The following is a 22,852-nucleotide window of genomic DNA, read 5'->3' on the forward strand; positions in this document are numbered from 1 at the left end:
GCAATAACAGACATAATTTAGCCAAAACAAACTGAAACTTTAAAGTAGACTTAAATTTAGCACAGTTTAAGACATTTTACAATGTGTGTGGATCAGCTGGAAAATTCGGCACTAACGTTCGTTAATTCAGTACATCAAGCAGTGTCTCCGGTGTAACTTTAATGGGTAGTAACGGCTAGTACAAACTACCGTTCCTAACGTTAACGTCAGTTACCGTTAGCTAAACTCTAAACGGTTGAATTATAAACTTTCGTAATTATCTGATATAAATAACTGTTTAGCAGACCATGTGTATGCCGAAATGTAACGTGGTTTGTATTTGTTAAAGTCTTTATTTTAAGAGTTTAATTCAGCCTGTTCATGGTAACGTTAGACATGTTGCTGACACGGTGCGACATAGACCGTATGGGTTTGCACTAAATTCGCAGTTTTTTTAATGGAGTTTGGTGCGGTGAAAACAGGAATGGTGATAAAGTTAACTTTACTCGACAGTTTATTTGGGCAGTACGTTAATGTTACTCAGAGCAACATGCAACACAATGAAAGCGAACATTTAAATGTTATACTGTGTATAGAAATATAAAAATGGGGCTAATAATCTATTTTGGTATTGCACTTGTTACACATGCGTGATGCATAACACTTTAAAACTGTTTTCTTTTCATTTACAAAGAAGTGGACAAAGACGTTTTCATCATTTCTATTTTGGTTTACATTCAATACTCCTGCATGCTTGTGAAATATTTGACTGAAACAACTCAAAGAAAAGAAACAACTTTGCTTTGTACTTTGCTGTTCCTCCTTCTTGCTTTATTTTAGGAAAATAATGAGTGGAGAAGAATCCAGGAGAGGCTCATGGAGGGGTGGGAGAGGAGGATGGAGAGGAGGAGGAGGAGGCAGTGGTAATGGTGGGTGGAGAGGAGGCGGCAGTGGTAATGGTGGATGGAGAGGAGGAGGAAGTGGATGGAGAGGAGGTGGGGGTGGTGGTAGTGGTGGTGGTGGTGGGGGAGGATGGAGGAGTAGACCATGGAGAGGAGGAGGAAGAGGTTCATCAGGAGGTGGAGGGTGGAGAGGTGGAGGTGGCGGTTCAGAAAACAATACCTTCAGCAGCCAGAGAGGTAAGTTTGATTTGCTTTTCCATTTTATCCAACAATCCACTTTTAATGAGATGAAGACTAATTAAACACTAGAATCTAATGTTCTTATATTTTATCAATTGAAAATAAAATTGTGCATACAAAGCTGCAACAAGATGTGTCATATTTTACAATCCTAACTTCCAGTCTGCCTCTTCAGTCCTTTGTCAGGCTACTCTGGATGTCTTGTGTCCGTACAAAGGATGGACACTCTACTTCACAGATGGTACGTGAGTGTGTATAGCTCTCTGATCATGCATGCTGTAGACATGGGTTACATATAATGGTCATGATGATGTGGCTTTTTCTGTGTCTGTGATGTGTCTTCATGACTTTGTATGTGCAGGCTTCATAGAGAGCTCACCTAGTGTGGAGAAGATCAAAGTGTTTGAGAAATATTTCACTTCCAAGATTGAACTATATGACAAGGTCAGTGAGTCTGCGTGTGTAATCTGTCTATGACATGCATTTCAATGAGAACTTTTCCCCTTTTTGTCCTGATTTATAAATGTTTGCTATGTCAGTAAAAAGGTCAGTTGTTGTGTGTTTGTGCACAGGATGAGATTGAGCGTCAGGGCAGTGTTCTGGTGGATTATGCAGACCTGACGGGCAACAAAGCCGTGCATGACGCACTTCCTGATCTGACCACCGAGCTGAAGGAACAGCCAGAGGTGATTCTCAACTGTTTGGGAGTGGCCATTCATCAGGTACACACACACACACACACACACACACACACACAGTATGTTGTCATCTGCAAGTTACAACCTTTCAGAATGTATACATACCATGCATGTGCATCGTTTATAAGTACTCTAAGCCCTCTAATAAAACAAGATTAAAGCTGAAAATGATTTTTTGCCGTGTCATTTTTCACATTATCTGTCATTATTTTTGCAATTCTCTTTAAATCTAAAAACTACAAATCTGGAAATTGAATTGTGTGTGTGTGTTTTTTCCAGGTGTTGACTATAGATTTGGAGAAACAGGCTGCTGAGCTTCAAGGGGAAGAGCTTCCTGTCGCTACACCAATCATCAACATCCCTCACATTAGCGCAAGGTATTGCGATCAGTTTGCCTTTACTAGAGACCTAAAGTATACACCATGAATGAAGATGACTTTATTTGTGTGAATCCTCCACAGGCTGTATAACTATGAACCGCTGACTGCGTTGCGGACGCTGCGTGCCAGTGTGTTTGGACGTCTGGTGTGTGTGAGGGGAACAGTGGTCAGAGTGAGCACTATCAGACCTCTGTGTACCAGGATGGCCTTCAGGTGCCTCGGCTGCTCGCGGACACAGTCTCTGCCACTGCAGCACGGGAAATATGCTACACCTACCAAAGTACACACTCACCTTTTACTGCAACACCTTGTCTGTACTGTTTCCACTCCTTAGTATACACAAATAATACTGTATACATGCATAACATTTCCTTTCAGTGTACAAACGCGTAACCATCTTTGACATTTTTAATGAGTGTATATATACGTGTCTTTTATCCCCTAGTGCATTCAGCCTGATTGTCGCAGTCGTTCCTTCGCCCCCTGCAGGAGTTCCCCTCTTACTCACACTGTGGACTGGCAGATCATCAAGTAAGTATATCATGTGCACAATTGAACGATCAGCAGTGAAAAACTAAAACTCTGGTTTGCAGTTCTGAGTTGCAGAATGTAATGTGTGTGCTCCAGCTGTGGTCTGAGAAAGATCTTTTGAAGTTCAGCTTTCTGATCATAAGTAAGAGGAGGCACCGTTTAAATTCAGAACAGCTGCTTACATGAGAGCTGCTCCAATCAGAACCGAGACGATATGTTTATACGTAGCTGTTGCTCTGATCAGAACCAGTGAACAAAGCAGGGCATCTACTAACAACTGGAGTATTGTGAGAGTCTCATCTTTTCTCAGAACATATTCAAATGCAAAAATGCAGCACATCTCTAATCTTAAGTCACTAATGAGATACTTCATTTAAGTTATTGTTTGTGTCATTTCAGGGTGCAGGAGTTGATGGGCGGAGAGCAGAGGGAGACTGGACGAATCCCGCGCACCGTGGAGTGTCACCTGACCTCCGACCTCTGTGACAGCGGCGTCCCCGGAGACACAGTCACTGTGACCGGGATAGTTAGAGTGACCAACGATGGTACACACACACACACACACACATTCTAACCAGTGTGGGAGGTTAAGTTTACACTAAGCTTTTGTTTTTTACTGACAGTAAGTGATAAATAAAATCTATTAACTATATCTGTAAATATACAGTTTGAACAATAAGCTTATATTTAATCATTCTGGAAATGAGTAAGAAGTGCCGTCCTGCCTTCACAACAACAGTCACAGTGGTTACACACACACACACACACACATAACACACTCTTATTATTTGCAGGCAGTTCCCGGGGGAACAAGGATCAGTGTATGTTCCTCCTCTACCTTGACGCCACTTCAGTCAGCAATACTAAAGGTACTGACGCTTGTGTGTTTGGACTTAAACTATGCAGAGCCGTTGTCTTTTGTTATTTATGTAACGGAGCAATATGCTGTCATTTCTTCTTAATGTGTAGGTCAGCAGTCCAAGTCAAGTCAAGGGTCAAGAGGGTCTCTTGAAGATCGCTCTGGAGGGGAGGAGTTCAGTCTGAAGGAGCTGTACGCCATCCAGGAGATCCAGGCACAGCCCGACCTGCTGAGACTTCTAGTACAGTAAGATATATATCACACCTCTACCGTTTGTAGACTTTCAGTCTCTGTTCTGTTAACTCATATTAAAGTACACAACACTCTGATCTTCTCTCCTCTTCCAGGTCTTTGTGTCCTGTCATCTACGGCCACCTGGTGAGTTGTGCAGAACACCAACATCTTCATCACCGGTTACAAAGGGATACTTGAGATTTGGTTGAACAGTCATCACACCCGACAAACACTTTCTGTCATCTTGAAATGTCAAAAAAGATCAAAGTTCATCCTGTGTTTTGTCCCAAGCTGGTGAAAGCTGCTCTGGTCCTGGCGTTGTTCGGAGGCAGACAGAAACACACAGGCAAGAACAGCGTCCCGGTTAGAGGAGACCCCCACATCCTGATGGTGGGAGACCCCGGGCTGGGGAAGAGTCAGATGTTGCAGGTAACACAGAAAACACACTACACTTTGAACAATGTTGTTTTGTTAATCTGTCCCTGAGGTTGTAATGCTGTTTACTTTCTGTGTCTGTGATGTGAAGCAGCAACTGTGTCAATGTAAACTTAATACATTACTTTATATTCTTCGTGTAGGCCGTGTGCAACGTGGCCCCCAGAGGAATCTATGTATGTGGCAACAGCACAAGCACCACAGGTGAATTGTCTTCAAGTCCTACTCTATGTACATGATGCAGATGGTGATTACACTCTGCAGATCTGCTGCAACATAATCAAGTTGGGAATTTAATATTTGATGGGGTCTTTTTTTAGGACTAACAGTGAGTTTATCCCGAGACCCGGGAACAGGGGACTTTGCTCTGGAGGCCGGAGCCTTGGTGCTGGCTGACCAAGGTGGGAATGAGAGTAGAAACACTGGTTTAAAAAGTGTATTTGTGCTTAATGTATATTGATGTATTATGTAGCCTTGAGGTCCTCACACTAGTCATGAGTATTTGTTTGAAGTCATCTTTGACTAAATATTGTGCCCAACTCTAAAAAGAGAAGACGGTAGAAATGTATGTACTTCTCAACTCGCAGAGGAATTTAAAAACAGAAAGTGATCTCATGCTTTCCACAAAGTGTTCTCTCTCACTCCCTATTGGGCTGCAAAGAAAACACAATCTCCCTTTTTCTCTCACTCCTGCTTGTTTCTCGTCTTTGTTTTTTTCTTCCTCGACCTCTTCGTCTCCTCCTCCTCCTCCTCTTCTCTGTCTCTGTAGGTGTGTGCTGCATTGATGAGTTTGATAAGTTGGGCCACCAGCAGCAGGCTCTGCTAGAAGCCATGGAGCAGCAGTCAGTGAGTCTGGCTAAGGCTGGAATAGTTTCCTCTCTGCCTGCCAGGACGTCGGTCGTAGCTGCTGCGAACCCCATTGGAGGACATTACAACAGAGGCAAGACTGTTTCTGAAAATCTGAAGTAAGTCAGCTCGTCAGTCAGTCAGTCGGTATTGATTGTGGGTTTTAGCAACTGCAGGAGGATATTACTGCATATCTGTGTAAATACACAAGTGCTTTACTTGTGTGTATTCTTGTCTTTAGAATGGGCTCAGCGCTTCTCTCTCGATTTGACGTTATCTTCCTCCTCCTGGACATCCCGGATGAGTCACATGATCGCCACCTGTCAGAATACGTCATGGCGAACAGGTTAGGAAAAGGAAGAACCAGCAGCGCCACAGTCACCAGAGCTAACAGTGAATTCGAGACCTCCATCCTGCTAGAACACTCAGACATGCCGCTGTCTCAACGATTGCAGGTAAAAAAGAGAAAATACCACACTCACAGTATCAAAAGTCATTTGCATTTATGCAACATGTGTGTGTCTTTGTCAAGATCCCTGCAGGCGAAAGCACAGACCCCCTCCCAGTGTCTTTGCTGAGGAAGTATATCACCTACGCTCGTCAGTATGTCCATCCCTCGCTTTCTCCTGAAGCAGCAGAGACCATTCAGGAATTCTACCTGTCACTGCGATCTCAGGCACACTCTGCTGATTCCACCCCCATCACCACACGACAGCTCGAGTCTTTGATTCGACTAACCGAGGTAGCTTTATTAATGTGTGGTGTATTCACCCATCAGAACAACGTGGTGGTTTAAGATACTAAATAACATTTGTTCTGCTGTAGTTTCTAACTAACATCTTCCCTGATGTGGTTAACTGTGTGTCTGCAGGCGAGAGCCAGGTTGGAGCTCAGAGAGACGGCTACCAAGAGTGACGCTGACGATGTGGTGGAGATCATGAAACACAGGTGACACTACAAGGGCTGCAACCAACAAAAGCGAGAAAATAAAGTACAATCACAATTTCCTAAAGACAAATGTGATGTTGGGGAAATAACTTGTTTTGTCCGACCAACTCTTCCAAATGTAAAGATTTTCAATTTGCTTATTCGTATTAATGTCCTGTCCATAAATGTAATGCTCTCTGTTTCCTGCTGCGATGTTGTTCTGCAGTCTGGCTGATACATATTCTGATGGTCTGGGAAATCTGGATTTTAAGCGCTCTCAGCTCGGAGCAGGCATGAGTCAGCGCAGCGCTGCAAAACGACTGGTCAACGCGCTGCACTTACACGCTCAGAGGACCAATCAGAAGCAGTTTGACCTACAGACGCTTCGATCTATGGCTGACAGACTGAACATCAAGGTGAATGAGATGCACTTAATAAAAACATATTAGCAGTAGGTCAGATGTATACACATGAAAGCTCAAGAGGGTTAAGAAGCGTTAAGACTTCACAATATTAAAGTTTGAATGTCAACAATCATTCGGGTGTCTACATCTCATAATGCAGTCGAAGTCCCTCGACAAAGGAAGACGAGATGGAATTACAGAAAGAGATGGAGGGGTGATCGTGAAGTGAGATTTCTGTTGGATAAAAAACATGCTCAGTAATTCAGGCCATGAATCGCTGTTAAATACCTGTTGGTACACTTAAAACACTTATTGTGTGCATGCTGGATGATTTATAAAGTCATTGGTTGATCTCTTCCAGGTGATGGATTTTGAAAGTCTGGTGAGTTCCCTGAATGAACAGGGTTTCCTGCTGAAGAAAGGAGCCAAGCTGTACCAGCTGCAGACTGTCTGATCACTGCAACACACTCAGAAGACACACCTGCTGCTTCCTGCTGACTTCACTGCAAAGTCAGTGTTCAGATGAACTGAAAGACAACTTGATGGGGGACCCATTATCCAGACCACCGTCACCAAACCACCAACCAGCAGACTGCTATGTAACCTTTGGAAGAGACCACAACTGACTAAGTACTGAAACTTCATCTCTCTGCTGGACCACACAGCAGCCACAGTTTCCTGCATGAGCACACGTTCCTGCTAGAAAGAGGAACTGACTCCAGAATAGAAACTAATCTGCTGAAAGTCATTTATTTGCACATGAAACATGAAAAACTAAACATGGTATGATGTGATTTGGCTGTACTTGCATCAGTTAAAATGGGACTCTTCAATGATGTGATGTGTCACAAATACCATTATCTTAATACAGATATACAAACCTTTTAATTTAAAAACCCTAATAGTCAGGTACACTTTGCTTTCAGTGTACATGTATGTTTACAGTACACAGGGACTATTGATATGTGACTAACAGTTGTAGCCAAGGCTTAGGTGCAGCACCGGAGCTGTTTTGGGCACCACCGAAGAAATGTAAAATCATAACTGAGTGAATGTATCATCTGCTCGAGCTTTGGACACAGATATGGTAAAAATAATTGTCCAAAATGACTATTTCTTATTGAAAAACTTAAATTTTCCCCACCAAAAACGTGCACCTCAGTCTTAAACTTAAACTCTGGCTGTTGCTCAATTTAGTTTTTAAAATATTTCATGGTACGGTTGGTCTTCAACAATGTTCTGAACGTCAGAGAGGGGGAGATAAATACGAAGGCGAGTATACTACCTCACTGTCGAGAGTTGTTTTTATACGTTTTGTTTTCTACAGGTGACTTTGTTCTAGAAAGACTTTTTGTTAATAACATTTCAAATGTACCATATTTAAGAAGTCACTGTTCTGCAATAACAGAGACAGGAAGCTTGTTAAACGTTTGACTGCGCTGATATTACCTTCCCCACCTATAATGCAGACTTGTTTTGATGTGGTATTAAGCCGCCATTATATTCACATACATCAATTTTCTCAAATATTGAATCGGCCTCGAGCGCCTGGTGTTGATCTGAAGCCTCGCAAGTGTTCAATATTTGCTTATTTTTGTCTTTGTTTACACAAATGTTCTGTACCGTCTATTGTTTCTGTTTTTGTATGGTATGGTATGCACTTTATTGGTTAATATTACACATTCAGTTAATAAATTAATTTCCTGTAAAACGTTTTGTTTAATATTAAAATACCAAAACACAATAAATATTAACTTTTTGTATTTAAAGCAAAGCTCCAGAAATGTTTATTGGGTTGTAATTGTGTCAAAGCTATTTGATATGGTTCCTTTCTTTTGCGGATTTATAATTTGTGAATATGATCATTTACTTTTCAAAATAAAAGCACCGTCAACTAAAGCGTCACTGGTGAGTTTACGACGCCGCGCGCGGTGTCAGTTTACGGCAACATGGCAGCCTACTGGTGGGAGCTGGTGCTCCGTGGGCTCTGACCGTCAGAGTCTGAAACTTAGTCATGAAAACGGGGACAGACCGCACGAGACCAGCTGGTCGGTAACTGAGGTGAAGAAGATGATGATGATGTGTTTTCGGGGGGTTTCTGCGCCGCTGTGTCGTAACGCGGCAAATGTTCGCTGCCTGGTGTCTGCGCGTTGTGCTGATGCAAGTCGGCTCGAGCCCGCTTCATGGCGGCACCGACACACACCTGTCACCGACTGCTCGAGGTTGAAGCTGTCACCGGTTAGCGGCTCGTGGCTCTTCAGAGTCAACGGGACTGACAGCCGCGTCGCGTGCTGGAGTGGCGTCTTCCAGCAGGTAAAAGCGACACCTTGGCACGCGCAAGGATCTGTTCTCCTGCACCCAGGAGGTCGTGAGAGGTCGGTGGACAGTTTCCGGTGTTTGCTGTCACCCAAAGCTCGTGGGCTGTGCACCGGAAAGATCAAGGAGACACCGGACAGCTCCCCGGCGACGGACCGGAAAGAAGACAGTCCGCTACCGGGGCACGGGCTCTTCAAGTTCAAAGAGCTGGTGAGTAACAGCTGCCTGACGTGTGTGTGTGTGTGTGTGTGTGTGTGTGTGTGTAATGCGACACATGTCTTCAAACCCGTCGCTATGCAACAACGTAATACTAATGCAAAGTACAAGCTTTGCATTCACATGTTCTCTGCAGAATGTGCTCATGTTGCAGCAGAACGTCCTGTCTGCATTATAATGATGTATATACTGTATATGTATATGTGTATGTATATATTATAGCATATACTGTTGCATAATGTGCAATGAGCATGTTATTGTTGCTGGTCAGGGATCATAACGATGAGTGTGTGTGTGTGTGTGTATAATCCGATATAATAGCAACTAGTAGCTGTCATTAAGTGGCGCCAATAAAGCACATTATTTAATTCTGTAATGTAGAAGGTTAAAGCAGCATAAGTAGTATTAAGGTTAATATAAAGACAGTTCAAGTTCTTTAATGTTTGTTTTGTATTTTCCCAGTCGCTGATATGTCATCAGTTTATTGTAATTTAGGAATATTAATATTTATATCAGACTCAAAGATTCCAGGAACAACAAATGTAATTTATTTTAGAAGATATTTATTGTATTTATCTTTCTGTGTTGGTGTTCACGCTGTGTTGGATCTCTGTCTCTGGAGTGACACGTGTATCTCGTCTGTCTGTCCGCAGTACGAGAACCCTTGGACGATCCCCAACTTCCTGTGTGTGTGTCGGATTCTGCTGGCTCCGTTCTTGGGTCATCTGATCATCCAGCAGCACTTTCACCTCAGTCTCGCTCTGTTCACTCTGGCTGGAGCTACTGACCTGGTAATACACACACACACACACACACACACACGCACTGCAGTTTATTTGCACATTTCTTAAAGGTTTTAAGCATTTTACTTACATTTACTTTCTGCTCATTAACCCAGCCACATTACAAAACACACTACACACTTATGTTTCTTAAATATCAGGACATCCCAGACATGGTCGATAGATTCATGTAGTAATCAAGAAGGGGGGGGGCCTTGACTCTGGGCCATGATTGTAACTTCCTGCATTTAGACCTTAAAAAGCTGTTATTAAAATGTCTTTGTTCCTGCTTCTCTCTGACTCAGCTGGATGGTTACATTGCCAGAACGTGGCCCTCTCAGAAGTCTGCGTTGGGCAGCGCTCTCGATCCATTGGCTGATAAGATTCTCATCAGTATTTTATATGTCAGTCTCACCTATGCTGAACTTATACCAGGTACTGTACAGTTTGCATGTCTTGTTTCTGCTCCTCCTTGTACTCTTCATCTCAGTATTTAAGAGAACGATCAGCAGTGGAGTTAAAAAGCTGCATTTCTTTACGTTGTGTTGCAATGTGTTACAAGATGATTCTGTTTATTCTGTTGTAGCTCTTCTCACAGCTCTAGTGATTTCCAGAGACATTGGTTTGATAGCTGCTGTCTTCTGGGTTAGATACAAGACTGTACCTCCACCGGTGAGACACGCTACCTTTCACTCCACACACACACTTTCACTAAATGTACGCTGCAATGATTGGACCTGCCAGGAAGTAAAAAGATGAATTGTTAAACTCCGGATTACAATGTACTTTCTCCCTCTCTTTCCTCAAGGTGACCCTTAGCAAGTTTTTTAACCCCTGCTACACCACAGCACAGCTCAAGCCCACACTCTTCAGCAAGGTGACACACACACACACACACACACACACACACACACACACACACACACACACACACACACACACACACACACACACACACACACACACACACTCACACACACAACCACCCACTCTCACTGTGCACTGGACTCGGAACATTTTGTACATTTCTCTACAAAAGTGGAGATAAAGATTTATCAACAATGAACAGGATATAATATTATGCATGATTATTATTACATTTTAGTGTGTGTGTGTGTGTGTGTGTGTGTGTGTGTGTGTGTGTGTGTGTGTATGAAAATATATATTATATATGATTATTATTATTATGTGTGTGTGTGTATGAAAATATATATATATATATATTATATATGATTATTATTATTATATATGTGTGTGTGTGTGTGTGTGTGTATAAAAATATATATATATTATATATGATTATTATTATTATTACATTGTATTATATATGTGTATGTGTGTGTGTTTATATAATACAATTTAATAATTATATATATATATCTGTCTATACAACCTGTGCATGACAGTTACCAGATGCAGAAACTGAAAAACTGTTATTGCAGAATTTCAGCTGTTTACAATCAAATCAAATTTACTGTGTGATCCAATTTAACTGATTATTGCTGCACATGTAAATCTTCTGGCGTGTAAACACTTCAGTCAGGAAAGAAACCAAACCAACAGCTTTAAAACTGCGAAAAGTAATTTCATTCATCGTTATACTTGGAATGTGAAACGCTGTAATATGTATGCAGATATATGTTGTGCACAAACGTACACGTTAAACATTCACAAAACGCTCCTTCATGGCTCAGCTACCAATTCTGCATAATTTATTTTGATACCTGGAAAAATGGAGGCTGGCAGCAGTTTGTTTTTCAGCTGCCAATAAGTGTTGTTTTGTTCTTGGAACCAGCCACAACTCTTGTCACATGCGCAACAGCTCCACAAAGATAATGAGCCAAACGTCCCGTGTTGGAGACGCAGGTAGTCTGTGAATGAGAGACATTTATATTGTTATTATTCTGACTGTGTGTGTTTCGTTAGGTGAACACCGCCATCCAGCTCCTTCTGGTTGCGTCCTCTCTGGCTGCTCCTGTCTTCCAGTATACAGACAGCGTCCTGCTGCAGGGCCTATGGTAAACCCCCCCCACTCTGTATCATGCATACACACGCAGGTGTCATCCACTTTAATATCCATAATGCACTTTCCTTTTCAGTGTAGTGGTCACAATGAAACATGTTTATTGTGCGCAAATGGTTTCATCTCTGTCAAGCACATAAATGCTGTTTGTTGAGGGTAAGTGCGCTGACTCATTCAATCTACAACCGAGTGAGTTGGAGCAGAGACTCAGAACTCTTTTATTGTGTCACAGTAACCTACATGTGTATACAAACTCAGCAGACTGAACTAATCTACACAACAACAGGCATGGGTATAATGTATTTTTTTTTTAAAGTAAGTTTGTAATAATAATTATAGCTTTATTTGTATAGCACCTTTCATACAAGACCTGCAGCACAAAGTGCTTCACAGCAGAAACATAACAATTAGTAGAAGATTAGAATAAGAACATTTACAGAACAATAATCACAGTGAAGATGTCCATGAGTCTGAAGCACCATTATAACAATAGTATTAAAATAGCAGAATTAAAATAATATAAAATAGCAGAATTAAAATAATATAAAATAGCAGAATTAAAATAGCAGAATTAAAATAATATAAAATAACATTGGACATCATGCCTAGTTTCCGTATCTGTGCCGTACTTAACGACCTCCTGAAACCACGTTCATCACCATTGTTGTAGATGTTTTAAACGATCAGAGCCACATGTTGAAAGCATGAGATCCACAATGGGCCCCTGTGGCCCTTCAGCTGGTTTACTCCCCTTGCTTCACATTCCTGGTCGTCTCCCTTGACCTCTTTATTGACCTCAGCGGTTAAAACACAGACGTCTCTGCAGTCCAGATTCTTTTGGCAAAATCTTGGTTCAAAGCCCGTTTCATGTAGAATAATAATAATAATAATAATAATAGTAATAACGCATAATATGATTTTTCCAAACCCTTTATATTTTAAAGTTTTATATTGTGCTTCTGCCACAGTGTTTTTCTTGGCACTAGCAGGGGGGGGGGGGGGAGATGGCACTAATGTCCAGATTTTACATAATTTTAATTAAAGCTGTTAGCATCTAAAATAAATTCCATCAGATGTTTGAATGACTGCACGTGTCACATTGCAGGTATGTTACGGCGGTGACCACGGCAGCGTCGGGTTATAGCTACTGGCACTACGGCCGCAAGACCGTCAAGGAGCTGAACACCCGATCACCATGACAACCACACCTGGAAACGCCAAGGAAGCGGAGCAGAAGCAGCGAATAGCCGCCGCGGCAGATCGACCTTGGCTAAAGTCAGACAGACAGATGGATAATCGCCCGGAGGTCTGAAACCCCAAGTAGCCGTGACATCCCGAAACCAAGCGAGGCCGCAGATGGTTTACTGCAACACTACAAAGACGCCTGACGGCAGCGCCGCACCTGGACTGGCTGTCGACTAGAGGCACACGGATATAGATCTCACACACACACACACACACACACACACACACACACACACACACACACTATGTTAAGACTGGTAAGAGCTTCTATGTTTTGCAACATGATTGTCAGTTTTGTAAACCAATGATTTATGATTAAAAAAAGAAAATCAGATTTGGTTTGTCTGCGTGTGTTGTGCACGTGTTGTGCACGTGACTGCAGGGCCGGCTTTTCTTCACGGAGAAAATACACATTTTTAATCTTCTGAGACACAAATGTGACAGTTTATCCATTTTGAAATCAGCAATCGGAGGATTAAGAAGCGGGTATAAAAATGCGATGACATGCTGCACAGGAGCCGCACGCCTCCCGGTCCTGATCCGGTTGGAGTTTAAATGAAATCATAATGCTAGAGCTGGAAATGATTAACTCGATTCAGTAGAGCAGAAACTATTATGCTATTAGTTCATTTATCAATTAATAGCAATTGTTCTGGCAAGAAATACCTACAATTTACTGCTATGTGTTTATAGCACTTTAAATATCATCATGGTCGGGTACTACAGACCTCACCTTGGGGTCGGGGAACTAAGAATCCTCGTTTCTGACACTTTATAGACTGAAAAAGAAGATGAATAGATTAATCAATCGTTAGTTTGCAGCAGCCCTGGTATCGATTTCTCTGGGAGATTTCTTTATATTAAATTAAAAGGTTTTTAGGCTAAATTTGGCACATTTGTCTCTAAAACTATCACATGTTCTTGCATCAACAGTCAAACCTCAATTTAAAATAATATTAAACAAGACAAAATCTGCAAAACATAATGTGTGCACGCTACAAAGCATTAGATAAAGTCTTGTTTGAGCTCAGCTGTGTGTGTGTGTGTGTGTGTGTGTCTCAGGTGCAGCACACTGAATCCTCTGCGTGTCCCCTGCTCTCTCTAGTATGATTAATAAACAAATCACAAATACCGCAATGCTCCTTTCAACTTCTCCCAGTCTTAATAAGCCTAAACACTCCTCTGGCGATTGTACTGCATCTGACTCCGCTGCTTATTTCCCCTCCAGAAAGAAAGTGATGAGGGAAACGTCGCTGCGTAACCTCTTCAACTCTTCCTCTTCAACTCTTCCTCTTCTCTGCCAGCGACGCTCTGCACCGCTCGGGTAAAGCTGTGCCAGGCGCGTGCAGAGTTGTTTTCGTGGCCTCGTGTGGGATGTCTGCTCATTATCTTGCGTCTCCTTCTAAAATGAGATAATCATCACTGGGAACAAATTGATACCTACGCTCGTTAAACGAGTGCTTAAAGAAGTTCTGGTGCTTTTTATTAAATTGTATTAGACGGTTACTTAAGTCCATATTTGAGAAGTGAGACTGGGAAGTGTGTAATCTGGATGATGCCCCACAGGCTTCTCATGTCGTGTTTGGGGAAAGCTCTTTAATTAGTAGTTGCCTCCGAGAGGAGAGCTTAAAATAAATCACAGCTCTCAGCTCTGTGGTGAACTCGTACTGTACCCAGCTGCATGGATCATGATTGACAGATATTGTTCCGTGTCTTCAAAGTGATTTGTTCGGAAAGTAAAGTGCAAAGGATTGATGGATGAATAGAAACTGGAATAAATAAATATAACTATTACTATTATAGGACATCAGGAGAGACTTTTTAAATTAAAATAAAATGTAAAACTTTTTGGTGACTGACTTAAGAGTCAATTCTTCTCTCTTTGCTCTTTATGTAAATGTTCTTATTCATATTCAGAAACATGTTCTGCCCTCACACTCTTGATATTCGAGTAGATGCATGTAAAAGTCCGACAGCTTGTGCAGATTTAATTATTAATGCGTGATCGAGAATAGCAATCAAACCTGCCAAGTTTCTTTTAAACCCCCTTAAAAATATCAATTAAATCAAGTTGTGTAATAAAATAATATAATTACACTATAGATGACAGCAATAAAACAATATTATACTCTCAGATTAAATGAATCACTACCTTTCTCAACCACTAGATGGAAGAACCTCTGAAGATGCTTTCATATCGGGTTCATTCCTTCACCAGCATTAAGGTCTCTCATCTATTAAACATGCAGTAAAATATTCTTTTCTCATTTAGCACCAAACATTTGAGCACAAGATTGATTGACGGGTCTTTTAATGAAGCGTTTAATATAAACTAATGTTTGTGAAGCTGCAGTATGTGTTGAGGAGATGCACACAAACTTAAATACAAATGAAGTGGCAGGAACACAATGTGTTCAGCTTGCTCTCATAATGTTCGTAGTTAAAGGTCTTGAGTATGTGTGTGACTGATCAGCTCCTGCAGAGTAACAGTCGTGGTGTTAGTCAATATCCTCCCAGCTTTATTGAGTTACTGAAATGCTCCATACCAGTGACGCAGTGAGAGAAGCTGCAGGCTGCAGGCGCTCCTGCGTTGATATCACGCAACATAATTGTGCTTCTATGTTTTGACGAGACACCTGAAGACGAGCGTTGGATCTCCAGACGCCGTCCTTGTTTGGAGAACATGCGGTTTGGTTTTAAAGTACAACAGTGATACAGATGATTTAGTGATGGAGGCGAGAGCAGCCAAATGTGCCTTCACACTTCACAGCCCCGGCTCTCCAGAACCCACAGACAGGCTGAATCACACTAACAAGGACAAACTTTGGATCTGTGCGCTCATGTCAGCTCGGCCCTCCGGCTACCGCTCACTGCTGCAGTCAGTCCTGCATCAAGTGAGTCAACGCGTCTCTCAGAGCTAAAGAAAGCTCTGTTTCTCCACAGATCTAATTCAGCCCTGACCTCTGCTAACCAATCGTTCTGCAGAGTGTTGATCACCTGATCTAACACGGCAACATCTTACCTGAGCGACCTGTGTGGGATTCCTGCTTCCTTTCCACTTGACTGAGTGTTTTGGTCGTGCACTTTGAAACTTCATCTAATCCATTTAATATTTGAGGAGATCTCTCAACATTGCCTTAACCCTAGAGCCCTGCTTTATTTCATCATATAAGGAATACCTGAGATTTCCACCGCAGTATAATATGGCCAATATGATATATACATATCGTCAAAACTATATATAATGTGATAGAAGACGGGTATATCGAGACACGTCTATTTCCATCAATAATGGACATGCACTTCACATGTCTGTGGATACAACAAGTAAACATTTAGGCTTTTCCCAGTTGCTCTGTGGGATCGCTCCCTGTTCAATGTGTGTGCAGGTGTGACTGAGTGCATCGTAGGCACAGAGACGCTGAGCTGCCAGAGGTTCTGAACCAAACTTCACTTCAAACTTCACTGGTTATGAAACCCACTGAATCAGAGTCCTCATAGTCCTTACAGCAGGCCTACACAGCAGCACCAATGCAAATCTGTATGGGAACTACAGCCATGCACACACACACACACACACGCTCGCACACATGCACACTTGCGTCTTTTCTGGTCCTGAAATAGCTCTCAGCCTCCCACTCTCCCTTATATAAGCCCAGCACGGAGATCTGCTGGTAAAGACTGGGTGTGTGTGCAACTGTGTGCGTGTGTGTGTGTGTTAACACATGTGCCTGTTTATGTGTGTGTGTGTGTGTGTGTGTGTGTGTGTGCACGTGTGCGCCTCTGTCTGTGTGAGTGCCAGTGTGTGGGCAGTAGGAGTGTCTTGAGTCTTGTGTGTCAGTAAATGTGTGTGAAACGTTGTTTCTGCTGGTTATGGCGGCAATTTAGCAAACAAATTGTTGAAGGGACATTTTTAAATAAAGTTTTTATTGAATGTATTTGTTTCTGACAACACGTTCAGTCAGACGGTGACACAGGTGGTAAACAAACGCAGTTATACAAACAAGTAGAAGGAATTTAAAAGGAACGTTTACAGCGAGTTGTGCAGAAATCAAAACGATAATGAGTTTTACATTTAGTCTTGTTTAGAATGAATCACATGATTGTCTCTGTTTGTTCACAATCTGGCAACATTTCTGCTTTTTTGTCTATTCTTTAAAACAAAATCAAATTCCAGACAGAAAAAGAAAAACTCTTTGCACAGACGCACAGTATCTACCTGCTCTCTCTCGCTTTGTGTCAGCAGCTGTCTCTGGTGCAGAAGGTCCTTCTGTATTGTTAGTTATTATAAACAGTTTCTTCTTGCAGCAAGGAACACATGTTGGATGTGTGAGGGGGGGGGGGGGGGGGGGGGAGGAAAACCAATTTGAAACAATCTGCACCTTTTACAATGAATGTTGTTCTGTTAAAGATGGGAAGATCAAACTGGGGATGAATCTGGTGCACAGCTTGTCTTGTCTAAACGCTTTAATGAGGTGTTGCTGATCCTAATAGATATAAGAGCCACTCGTGAGTCTCTCATTATCCACATCTCTGTCTTCCTGTGTGCAAACCTTCTGTGGAAGCTCCTCCGTCTCACCTCACCGCGTCTCTGCCTTCAGCGTTTGGTGTAGAAGTTTGTTTTAAAGAAATGTGGATATTTTTCGTCACATTTTTCTTTCAGAGTAACAGGATCAGATATGAACAGTATCATGGCAACATGACTTTCTGCATGTTTCTTTTTATGCATGAAAGTGTAAGTGTGTAGGAGGCTGCAGGCTGTAAGAGTGTGTGTATTATAATGTGTGTGTGTGTGTGTGTAGATTACAGGGTCATACTATGGCATTGGCAGAATGTGTTGTATGTGAAGTGTGTATGTGGAAATCAATATTTTCCTGCATGCGAGTGTGTTGCGTGTGTGTTGCGTGTGTGTTGTGTGTTTAAAGATGCTTTAATCCATCGCAGGGGTTTGGAAGAGAAGGAGGATAAGTGCATATATTATTGAGTTTAGTGTTTGGAAAGTACTCAAACAATTCATTCAAATTCTCTGACAGCTTTGGTAATAAAATAATAATTTCTGTTTTTATCTTTGTGTCTGAATAATCCACAGATGTTACTGTGACTACGTTCCCTGCATACTGTCGAGAGGTCCGTGCATCAGCAGACGTCCCCGTGATGTCACTAACACTTGACGACATGTTTGACAGAAGACATGACAGATTATTGTTAAGCACAACACGCAGCGGCAGATATTACAGCACATTATCACCACACGCGTACATAAACCATGTTCTCTTATTTACTGGACTCTGCCGGCACTAAAACTGTTACTGTTTCTGTCTTTTTATACAATATTGTTCCAATACTCAGTTATTAATCTCGCCCACTCTCCTCTTCCTCTGTTATAATTACTTGTGTTTGTAAACAAAAGAGAAATCTAATTCCAATTTGTGTCTTTTTTTTAAGTACGCTATATTGTTAGGTAAAAGTAGGATGATCATTATGTTACAGCATAAAAGTAACACCAGAGCCAATAGTTTCATTATTATTAATTGTTTTATTATGTGCCAATAATTAGAATTATGTGAATGCATCATTAATATCTTTGAATATATTTTCCTGAACAACAAATGATTTGCCGTTTTCTGTCACTTCGTCGGATGCAAGTTAAAACACGAGACAGTTTTTAACAGTAAATGTTTATTGTGTGATTTTATTTACAAAGCAAGAGAAACAAAGAGTGCACGAAGACCGATCACTGTCAAAAGCACAAAAGGAGGTTTAGTATGAGCAGCATCATCTGCACCAACAACCCTGAAGAGATAAAAAAAGAAAGAAACCTTTTCCCAGTTCGGAGTGGAGAGAGCTCACTGGCCTGCAGAGCCCTGACCTCAACTCCACCCGACACCAACGCGGACTGCAAGCCCGGCTTTATCGCCGCACATCGGTGCCAAATCTCACTAAAGCTGGCCAACAGCAAATCCCTGCAGCCAGCTCCCAAAATATGAACCAGAACGTGTGGAACCAGAAGAGCAGAGACCGTTATAGCAGCAGATTGATGCGCTCGCTTCAGTAATGAGAATCTTATATAGATGGTCAGTGTCGTACATACTTTTGCCAATGTATATTTAAAAGTGGCCTCATTTGACCATCATTTTGGTCTGTATCTCGCTGCACTACATACTCTCTTTCCCTCTTCTCCCACTAGCTCGTCTTCCTCTCTCCTCTTCTTCTCTTTTCATTTCTCTCCATCTCTCCCACTCTTTTCTTTCTTTCTCTCTATCTCTCCCTGTCGCTCCTGCTCTCCCTCTCTTATCCCTCCCCCATCTGTGGGAAGCTGCGGTTGTGCGCATGTCGCCGATGAGTCAATTTGTGGAGGCAGTGCACGCACGCACACACACACACACAAACACACACACACGCGTATCCTGTCTCCCACGAAGGCATCTGTTTCAGTCTGTCTCTCTGTGAGATGCAGCACCAACAGAGGAGAGAGGGGGAGACACACAGAGGGAGGGAGAGATAAGGAGAGAGAGGAGAGAGGAAGAAGACACAGAGCAGAGAGAAAGAGGAGAGAGAAGGACTGACATTTTAAAAAAGAGTGAAGAGAAAGACAAGTGCAACCAACACAGGACAGGATCTGAAGAGGAGAGGATGCTGCTGCGGCTGAGCGTCTCTGCCTGACTTCTGAGGAGTTTGGACTCGGACATGACAGAGATGCAGCATCCAAGAGTCTGAGCATCTTCCAGTGTGTGTGTGTGTGTGTGTGTGTGTGTGTGTGTGTGTGTTGATGTGTGTGAAGCCATGGCGAGCGCTCAGCCGGGGGTCCATGCATTGAAACTCCAGCCTCCCTCCGTCTCCCAAACACTGAAGAACGGAAGCAACTTCATTAAATGGGACGAGGTAAGGAGACTGATCTTCCTTCAGCACCAACAGAAGAAAAAACGGCTTTTAAAATGTAGCTTTTTCATTTTGTTTTGGGGGTATTTTCTGTTTTTTGTAATATGTGCATATATTTTGGTAATGTCAGAATATTATCATTAACCAGTTGAATTAAATTGTAGAGAGAGGATGAGGAGGAGGAAGAGGAAGAGGAGGAGATGTGCCACAATGTCAGATGTGTTTACTGATCATTTGTTGATTGAGCTTTGGCAGTAAGTACCTGTGGATTAGACGCCAGCAAGAAAGAAAGACAGAAGAGTGTGTGTGTGTGTGTGTGTGTGTGTGCATGTGCATGTGCATGTGTGTGTGTGTGTGTGTGTGTGTGTGTGTGTGTGTGTGTGTGTGTGTGTGTGTGTGTGTGAGTGAGAGAGAGAGAGAGAGAGAGAGAGAGTGAAGCGCTATAGTCAGTTTCTTTATTGTCACCTGTTGGTATGGAATTTACAGTGTGTGTATGTGTGTGTGTGTGTGTGTGTGTGTGTGTGTGTGTGTGTGTGTGTGTGTGTGTGTGTGTGTGTGTGTGTGTGTGTAAATTTGAATATGTATAAGACACACACATGCAGAACTCCTCTAATATTGTCGTGTGTGCATGTGTGTGTGCGTGTGTGTGTGTGTGTGTGTGCGTGTGTGTGTGCGTGTGTGTGTGTGTGTGTGTGTGTGTGTGTGTTGGTATGCTGAAGTACGGATCTCTGACAATGAGAAACGTGCTGTCCGGTTGCCATGGTAACTGGCATGGCTACCACCACCTAAGCAGATCTGATGTGTGTGTGTGTGTGTGTGTGTGTGTGTGTGTGTGTGTGTGTGTGTGTGTGTGTGTGTGTGTGTGTGTGTGTGCGTGCGTGTGTAAATCAATGCATTGAGCCATGTTGTGTGATGAATCATACTTACGGAAGAGTTAATTCAATATAATGTTGACTCTGTTTACAATGATTGAACTGTGTGTGTGTGTGTGTGTGTGTGTGTGTGTGTGTGTGTGTGTGTGTGTGTGTGTGTGTGTGTGTGTATTTTCTGAACATGTAAAGCTGGGTTTTTTATGAAAAATAGAATTGGTTGCCATGCCGACGTGTGATAACCAGGGAGCTCGTTAACGATCTTTTTCTTTTAGTTTTTATTCTTTTGAATGCCGGCTGCACTATTTATGAGGAAAGCAGCTCCGACAGCAGAATCCACGACCTTTTTGAAAAACACATGCAAAGAAATATACAGAACTTTACGAGCTCCGACGTCGTTACACATATTCCAGCTGTTTCCCAGCTGAGCTTCTGCCTCGACGCTGTTCACCAAATGTGCTTTCTGCAGCCCGTAGACGTATCTGTACGTGTGAATAATCCCAACGTTAATTACAAAAAGCTCCATTTTACTCTGCACACAGCTACAACACTGTCCCCTCCACAAATATGACACCATTAGTTCCTTCCTCCAACATCTTAAAACATTCAAACGAGCCAACATGAGAAAGAAGAGAAGAGAAAGGCTCGCTTCTCTTCATCAGTGCTTCTCTTCATCAGTGCTTCTCTTCATCAGTGCTTCTCTTCATCAGTGCTTCTCTTCATCGGTGCTTCTCTTCATCATGACAACAATCCTGCAAGAACCGAATGTGTCAGTTGGATTACTTTCACTATTCCTCAACAGTTATTCATTTGTCTTGACAATCATCTTTCCCTAACCTGTGTGTGTGTGTGTGTGTGTGTGTGTGTGTGTGTGTGTGTGTGTGTGTGTGTGTGTGTGTGTGTGTGTGTGTGTGTGTGTGTGTGTGTGTGTTCTATTTGGGCCGCAACTACCAATTCATGATTGAATAATCTGCCGAGTGTTTTTTAGATTAATAGATTAATTATTTGGGCTATGAAATGCCAGAAATGACTTTTTTTAAATGTCCAAGGTGATCTTTAAATGATAAAGGTATTTTAATGTTTAATGTTTTAAAAGATATTCACTTCAATATGATATAAATCAGCAAATCTCCATATGAGAGAGGCTGAAGAAGGACTTTAACTGTTAATTAATTATAAACTTAGCAGCCGAGTGTTTCTGTCGATCTCTTATTATATATTATATATATATATATGCTATATGAAGATTGTAATGAGATACTTTAGGAACGTTGTAACGCCAGTTTAAACTACTTTCCTACCTCTAATAACTTCTGTGCATCAGTGCGTCTCTGGCTTTCCTGCTTTAATCTCTTTCCTCCACATCAGCTGAAGCTTCACACAAAGTGCGAAAGCTTTTCAAACAGCTGCGCGGCCCGATCTCCACCTGCAGCCAATTACAAACTGTCGTGGTGGGTTACCGTGGCAACAGGGACAATAGTTGGATGTCATGACAACTGAACTTTAGTTTGTTGTATTTCGTGTCTCTCAATGTTCCCTTTTGAATAAGCACATTTAAAGGTTGAGTCTGGAGTGAATCAGCATCACTTTGTTTGCACCACTGGCAGGTGTCGCGTAACAGACGTGATGAACAATGACACGTTCATCGCGAGGTCGGCTTTAAAGCGTAAAGTGGACGTTTCTAGTGCCACTAATGTTCTTTGATAGATTGTTGTTGTTTCTTTGAGTGCATTGTACAGTTTAGGAAATGTTTTCTTCCGCTGTCGTCGTGATTGTTTCACGTCTTTCTCTGCAGGATCTGTCCACCGTGAATCCAGTGACTCTGCACGTGGACCCACATGGATTCTACCTCTACTGGACCGACCAGAACAAGGTGGAGCGCACGCACAACGTGTACACCTGTCTTGTCAACGAGCCGGATGATGAGGAGCACATTTAGTTAAATGTTTAAATCTAAATTTGGGACTTGGGTCCGACACGAGTCAGAGACTAAGTACTTATTAGTATAACTATGGATTACCTATCCTCTCATGGTATGCACTCTACAGTAGAAGAGTGTCGGTTACTAGTTTAGTGACATTTCCATT

General features: G+C 42.1%; 3 protein-coding genes across 3 annotated transcripts in view; all 3 read left to right on the forward strand.

Moving 5' to 3' along the window:
• Positions 1 to 375: 375 nt before the first annotated feature.
• mcm8 (minichromosome maintenance 8 homologous recombination repair factor) lies at positions 376 to 8,290 on the forward strand. The gene is made up of 21 exons (XM_029450254.1): positions 376 to 389; positions 1,033 to 1,118; positions 1,297 to 1,362; positions 1,483 to 1,565; positions 1,694 to 1,843; positions 2,099 to 2,196; positions 2,281 to 2,479; positions 2,645 to 2,730; positions 3,130 to 3,275; positions 3,525 to 3,599; positions 3,700 to 3,835; positions 3,937 to 3,967; positions 4,115 to 4,252; positions 4,402 to 4,462; positions 4,579 to 4,659; positions 5,028 to 5,223; positions 5,346 to 5,559; positions 5,637 to 5,846; positions 5,976 to 6,052; positions 6,258 to 6,447; positions 6,797 to 8,290. Exons 1-21 carry the CDS (start codon positions 376 to 378, stop codon positions 6,887 to 6,889), a joined length of 2,430 nt encoding a protein of 809 aa, XP_029306114.1. The 3' UTR covers positions 6,890 to 8,290.
• A 75-nt stretch (positions 8,291 to 8,365) lies between these two features.
• crls1 (cardiolipin synthase 1) lies at positions 8,366 to 13,351 on the forward strand. The gene is made up of 7 exons (XM_029450169.1): positions 8,366 to 8,961; positions 9,621 to 9,758; positions 10,055 to 10,184; positions 10,336 to 10,421; positions 10,558 to 10,626; positions 11,676 to 11,767; positions 12,878 to 13,351. Exons 1-7 carry the CDS (start codon positions 8,506 to 8,508, stop codon positions 12,969 to 12,971), a joined length of 1,065 nt encoding a protein of 354 aa, XP_029306029.1. The 5' UTR covers positions 8,366 to 8,505; the 3' UTR covers positions 12,972 to 13,351.
• Positions 13,352 to 19,383: 6,032 nt separating this feature from the next.
• The window catches only part of plcb1 (phospholipase C beta 1), a 27,543-nt gene continuing 24,074 nt past the window's right edge, over positions 19,384 to 22,852 (forward strand). The window contains exons 1-2 of the mRNA XM_029450189.1: positions 19,384 to 19,899; positions 22,561 to 22,638. Of these exons, the coding sequence (XP_029306049.1) occupies positions 19,801 to 19,899; positions 22,561 to 22,638 (177 nt within the window). The 5' untranslated portion in view covers positions 19,384 to 19,800. The remainder of the gene's footprint in view (positions 19,900 to 22,560; positions 22,639 to 22,852) is intronic.

Source organism: Cottoperca gobio, chromosome 15 (assembly GCF_900634415.1).
Source record: "Cottoperca gobio chromosome 15, fCotGob3.1, whole genome shotgun sequence".
NCBI lineage: Eukaryota > Metazoa > Chordata > Actinopteri > Perciformes > Bovichtidae > Cottoperca > Cottoperca gobio.

Coding starts and splice junctions, on each gene's coding strand:
- mcm8 (XM_029450254.1), top strand. Junction 5,560..5,636: donor CGCTGTCTCAACGATTGCAG/GTAAAAAAGAGA, acceptor GTCTTTGTCAAG/ATCCCTGCAGGCGAAAGCAC. Junction 5,847..5,975: donor CTTTGATTCGACTAACCGAG/GTAGCTTTATTA, acceptor GTGTGTCTGCAG/GCGAGAGCCAGGTTGGAGCT.
- crls1 (XM_029450169.1), top strand. CDS start 8,506: ATGATGATGATGTGTTTTCGGGGGGTTTCTGCGCCGCTGTGTCGTAAC. Junction 10,185..10,335: donor CTATGCTGAACTTATACCAG/GTACTGTACAGT, acceptor ATTCTGTTGTAG/CTCTTCTCACAGCTCTAGTG. Junction 11,768..12,877: donor GTCCTGCTGCAGGGCCTATG/GTAAACCCCCCC, acceptor GTCACATTGCAG/GTATGTTACGGCGGTGACCA.